At 49.3% G+C, this 6,092-nt stretch overlaps 1 protein-coding gene across 3 annotated transcripts in view; it reads right to left on the bottom strand.

Annotated features, from left to right (window-relative positions):
- PDE3A (phosphodiesterase 3A) overlaps positions 1-3,097 on the bottom strand; it is a 322,412-nt gene extending 319,315 nt beyond the window's left edge. For all 3 annotated transcript variants that reach the window (XM_072765864.1, XM_072765865.1, XM_025995539.2), the window contains exon 1: positions 2,239-3,097. In XM_072765864.1, coding sequence (XP_072621965.1) covers positions 2,239-3,084 — 846 coding nt within the window. In that variant the 5' untranslated portion in view covers positions 3,085-3,097. The remainder of the gene's footprint in view (positions 1-2,238) is intronic.
- Between the last annotated feature and the right edge of the window lie 2,995 nt (positions 3,098-6,092).

Genomic DNA, 6,092 nt, shown 5'->3' on the forward strand with positions numbered 1-6,092 from the left:
CTAGTCTTAAGTAACATGCACATACTAACCGGTAGGTACCCTTATTAAAACTTTAAGGATCTAAATTTTTGGTAAATGTAACCCATCAACCATAAGAGATCTAGTCTCCTACTTTAGAACATTCTTCATAAACACAGCCTTTAAAAAATTAGTAACCAAAGAAAATGACCAAAATAGATTATAAATGTGCATTTTCAACAGCGTTAATCAGCAAAATATGTAAAAATGCAATGCTTGGTTATTTTCTTATAAATCTTCAGATTATCTGAATTCTCCATTTATCAATCCAAAGCAAAGAAAGCCAATAAAAATCCGCAGATTAATTAACACTGCTGGTTAATGTAATTTATATTAACTCTACCTTTCATTCCTTGATTTCTAATGTTACGGAATTTCAGAAATTTAGGAGGCTAAACGATATTAATTTGGAGTCGTTACGTATAATTAAAGTACAGATTAGCCTTACAAATTATGGTTCAATTTTGCAATGATCTTATCACATTCCCCTTTAAGTTCAAGAAAAGTGCTTTAAACATAATTAAACTAGCAGTGTTTTCTTTTAAAAGTCATTCTTTCCTGACACTTTGAATAGAAATCAAATTGTTTCCCCCCCACCCTAATTGGTTTACCCTTAAATAGACAGCTTGCTTTATTCTCATGATTTCCAAAATTTCTACCAAAACTAAGTATCAGTCAGCGGCCTGTTTTTAACTTCACTCTTAGAGTGAGCTTATACCCAAGAAATATTTGCTTTATCTAAACAAAAAGCTAAATAAGAACATTAGTTTTAAAATAAACACAGAGACTATGATGTTGTCATCCATTCTGCTAAATAATGTCAAACAACTACATTCTTTGTAATCAATCCCATTTCAAAAACAAACTAGCCACCACACCATATGGTGACTTAGCTAGGTCTTAGAAATACCTAAGTGATTGTCCACAGAACAATCTAAAAAGAATCTAAAAAGAAAAGTCCTACTATATCTTAGGACATTCTCCCAGTCACTAAGGTTGTCCCAATAGGGCCATAGATAGGCATAAATTTAAATGGGAAAAGTGTAAATTTCCACTTGCTGAACATAATCAGCTCTCTACAACTCCCACTTCCAAGTGTCATATCTGTTTGGAGTAGAGAAGCAAACACTTTTAAGTACACCTTTTCAGAAACGATTTGAATTTCAGATTGGGATTTGTTCTTTTATGACAACCATACTCCATGATCTTAAATGCTGAATGATCATGAGATTCATCCCCAAAATTCATTAAACTTTTTCTCTAGGACAACTTCACTCATAATTCTGGATTCCTCTTCTTCTCCCTTTCTGAGCGATTTACACCACCAGCAATCTTAAAATCATTCTCCTGAATGTTTCCTGTATAATCTGTATAAATCCATTCCAACTTCTAAACATCCACTTAAGTACTCAAGAGAAATGAAGGGCTTTTTTTTTTTTTTTCCTATTTAGTTGACACCAACAGTGAAGTTCAAGACTTTGACAAATTCCACAGTACAGACATATTGTTCCCCGCACAGAAGTTTATTATCATCAGGAAACAAAACACATTAGCATGTAACAACATATGTCCCCAAATTACAATTCAAAACAAACTGGGCACCACCAGATGCAGCCTCATCCAGGAAAACTCACTGCAAAACCACAAAGTGTGTATCAACACCTCACCTTCAAGCCTTGCTTGCTTTTACATCAGAATCGTTTTTTACTGACTTCACAGACGTGGACTTGTCACTTTAGAAGAAACTTTAGCAAAAGTATTAAGAAACTTCCAAAGTATTAAGGAAATCTAGTAAAAATCCACGTGTTGAAACATCACCCAGCGCTGCTAAAAATAAATACATATTTAAAAAAAAAAAAAAAAAAAGCTAAACTGGAGGATTTCTGCTAGAGGAGAAAACTCTGGGGGGACCTGAGCGGAGGGAAGCCCTACGCCAGGTGTAGCAGACCTAAAAAGTTGGCCCAGCTGCGGAAGACCCCGCAGATGCCATCCAGTTGTGCTACTTATTATCTATCGTTGCTGTCGTTGAGGTTATAAAGTCCTGAGCGAGACGGGGAGGAAAAAGTCTCTAGTCCCCTACTGGGTCTGAGGTTCACAGCACCTTCCCCGACCACCTTCCCTGGAGCTCCCAGCGCCCGGATTCCCTCCACCTCGTGGCGAGCCCCAAGCGTCCCCAGCGTCCCCGGGAGAGGCGAGGGAGCGGAGCTCGCCTGCGCTTACCTGTTCCCTCGGGATGCAGGGCAGGGAGGTCCTCCGATGGGACTTGCTGCTGCAGCCGGACATCTCCGCGGACACCACGGAGCTGGACCGCCGCCGCCTCTTAAGCACCGGGGTGTCTTCCTTGGCCCCAGCGAGGAGCTGGGACCCGACGTGCTCCCTCGGAGCCGCCCCCGCGGACTGCGGCAAGATCTGCTCCACGTACCTGGCCAGGAGCAGCCCCAGCACGCCGGCCGAGTACGCCAGGTAAGGTCTCCAGGCGACCTTGAACCTCTCTAAGGAGACGAGGGACACGGTCCTGACCGCGCTAGTCACGGCGACCATGAGGACGCCCGGCCTCAGCCTCAGCACCAGCCATGTCGCGGCGGCCACGCAGCTGAGCACCAGCCCCGCGGCCGGGAGCGAGAGCAAGCGGTCCTCCCCGACGCCCAGCCCGAGCTGCACGAGCGCCTCCCCCCCGCAGCAGGCGGCGAGCAGCGCGGCGGCCAGAGGCAGGCGCACCCCGGCGCGCCGGAGGTACAAGCCCATCCAGAAGAAGGCACACAGGAGACTGAAGAGCAGCGCCGAGGGCTGCAGCCAGGGGCCGAGCGGCGCGCCGCCCCCCGGAGCGCCTCCCCGCAGCCCCGCGACGACGCCCCCTTGCGCCGCCGGGGCCGCTCCCTCCGCTGCCTCCGCTGCCTCCGCTCCCTCCGCTCCCTCCGCCGCCGCCGCCCCGCGCGCCGGCCGCAGCAGCAGGGCCAGCAGAAGGGGCAGGGCGCCCGCGCACGGCGCCGGGGAAAGTTTCCGGGAGCGCCCGAGCCGCCGCAGCACCCGGTGCCCCCCGCGGCCGGGCTCGCGGGGCGCTGCCATCGCAGCCTCTCCACGCGGCGCCCCCGGCGCCCCCCACGCCCCCAGCCCGGCACACGCGCATGCACGCGCGCGCCCTCCGCCCGAGCCCACCCCCGGGGCCCCCCCTTCTGCGCGGGCCCCCCGAGCCGCCGCAAGTTTCCGCTTTCCAGTAACTCCTGCAGGATCCTGGATGCTCCCAACAGCCGCCTCCAAGTTAAAAGCTAGCGCGGGCCGGCACCAGCGGCCAGACTTCCTCGCGCTCTCTCTTTGGAGAACTCTTAAGAATTGCGCCCCACCCCCACCCCCACCCCCGACTCCTGCGCCCCGGGGTCCCGTCCCTCCGGCGCGCGGGGGCTGCAGGCGCTGCAGGAGCTGCAGGAGCCGCAGGAGCCGCAGGAGCCGCGGGCACGGGGCGAGCTCGGGGCCAGTCCCGCGGCCGGCGGAGGCGCCCCTTCTCCTCCTCCCTGCGGCTCCGTCCCTATCACTCCTTCGTTCTCCTCCGATCCTCCCCGGCTCGGCCCCAGGCAGCGAACCGCCATTCCCCGGGGCAGAAAGCAGAGCCTCCCCTGCGCCCGTCGGTCCAGCTCATGGCAAAGGGCGCAAGAAAACGGAAACGGGGCTGAGAAATAACCGAGAAGTTGCTAAGTCCCGTCGGAAAAGAGACACAGTCCGAGAGGCGAGCGGCAGCCGCGAGCAGGGGGGACGGAGGGAGGGAGAGCGAGCGCGCGAGCTGGAGAGGGAGGGAGGGCGGGAGACGAGGGAGAATGAGAATTACTCCCCCCCCCTTCTTTTGGTGCGATGTAGGTGCTGATTTGCAGTTTTTGCAAAAGGGAAACGAGTGGAGACGACTGGCTAGGACTGTACAGCGACGAAGCAAGCAACTGGAGGGATCGGCAGTTCCGCTCGCTCCCTGCTTGAAGGCAACTCCCTAGGAAAGAAGCTTTCCCGGCGCTGCTCCCGGCGCCTCCCCCGGAGGAGGCGCTGCGCCCTGCTCTCCGCTCCCTTCCCCCGAGCGGGTCCCGCGCTCCCAGCTGCTGCAGAAGGGGTGGCCGAGGCGGGTCCTCCGTCCAGCCTACCGAAGCCGGGGTGGCCTATGGCTGGCCCTCAGGCTGAGCTCCCCGGGACGCTAGGTAAAAAGGATTGTCTTTGGCTGCAAGGCAGGCACTGGAAACCTACATACTTCCTCCTGTCTTGAAAAGTGACAGTCACTTCTACCGTCAGTGATTCAAAGATGCTCCTCGGCTCCCAGGCCAGTTGCAACAGCAAACCAGTTTCAGGGGGCACTGTGATGCTTCGGCTGCTCCTGCTGGAAGGTCTGTTTTAAACAGCGAACCCAAGCCTTTCCCATTGTTCCAAATGATGGAAAATCTCAACAAGCTACCAAGATTGTAATAGCATCATTCAATAGGGCTGGGGGGTGGGGGTGGGGGTGGGGGTGGGGGTGGGGAGCATTCGCGTTTTACAGAGTGTTACTTAAAAAGTCCGGGGTATGAGAGTATTAGGCAACAGCTGTCGATGGTGGTCGGTAAATACATTGACATTAAGTGACCCTGGCCTCAAGAAGGTTTAGCAAATTAAACCCAAATAGTAATTAGAAAGGAATTAAAAGAAATCTGGGATCCCTGGGGTGGCGCAGCGGTTTGGTGCCTGCCTTTGGCCCAGGGCGCGATCCTGGAGACCCGGGATCGAATCCCACGTCGGGCTCCCGGTGCATGGAGCCTGCTTCTCCCTCTGCCTGTGTCTCTGCCCCCCCCCCCTCTCTCTCTGTGTGTGACTATCATAAATGAAAATTAAAAAAAATAAAAAATAAAAGAAATCTGAAGGGGGATGTGAGGCCAAGTAGGTTAACAACCAGGAAAGCTCTGAGAAGACCTGTCTAGTTGTGAAATAGTGTGTCTACCATAAAGAAAGCTTGTGAGAAAAAATCAGGACCCCAGTTAGGAATGTTTACAAGATGCACCATTCATGTGCTGTAGTCATGTAGTATTTGAGAAACTAAAGAAAAAATTTAAAACTAGCTTTCTTGGCAGAGTATGAAAAGATCATTCAATATCCAACGGGCTTTTAAAAAACCCAACAATGTTGGGAGCTACTTCCTTTTTTTACACTTAGAACATAAGAGTATGATAGTCTGCTCTCGTTCATGTTTACTATGGGTACCTTAGATGTCATTTGCCCTCACTAATAATATTAATAATAATCCAGTTTTGTCTTAATTATCTTGACATTCCAGGTTAAAGTGTGTTTCTAGCCTGGAGTATTTGGATAATTGGTTCAATATGCCACTGTATTTCGTGTGTAGAGATGAAGTAATATAAAGAGAAGCCAAAGGAGATACTTGAGATAAAATTAATTCATGGGGGTTGGGGAAGATGGCTAAAGTCTTAAACTTAGCTTCATGGGAAACAGCCTGCTCTCCTTAGAGACAGGTATTAATATTAATTTATGATATAAATGGATATGAGGAGCTATGATGATACAACTCTCCATCAGATGTCCAGAACTATACTATCACATGGAGAACAAGTTGGGCAGCTAGTCAGTGGCAGTGGGCACCATCTGTTTAATAATTAAGGAAACAGAAGCAGAAATGTCTTTGCCAAAGACAAATGAGCCCCCTAGCATGCACACATACTTCTATGAGTTTCCTTTTTAGATATATGATTCATATGCCAGATCCTACCTGGAATACTTCAGAGTGAAAAACTTTGATTGGAAAATCATGCTAATATCCATTGGCATCAAAAATAGCCTGTTAAATGAAAAATATGTGTATCGAAGTAAGAAAAGCATAGGGGAATTTTATAATATTTCCATTTTTTCTGTCCCTTACCCACATGATACTCTCATTTCTTGAGAAAAAAATAATCCTAAAAACTGAATTTATAAGAGATGGAATGTTGACATTTTTTTAAAAATGTAACTGAAAAAAATAAGAATGACATGTGTTAATGCAGCAAAAACAAAAATACTAGACCTGTATGTTAAACTGACATTCTTGAGGTGTCCAGTGGTATTACAGAGGCAAT

Source organism: Vulpes vulpes, chromosome 8 (genome assembly GCF_048418805.1).
Source record: "Vulpes vulpes isolate BD-2025 chromosome 8, VulVul3, whole genome shotgun sequence".
Lineage (NCBI taxonomy): Eukaryota > Metazoa > Chordata > Mammalia > Carnivora > Canidae > Vulpes > Vulpes vulpes.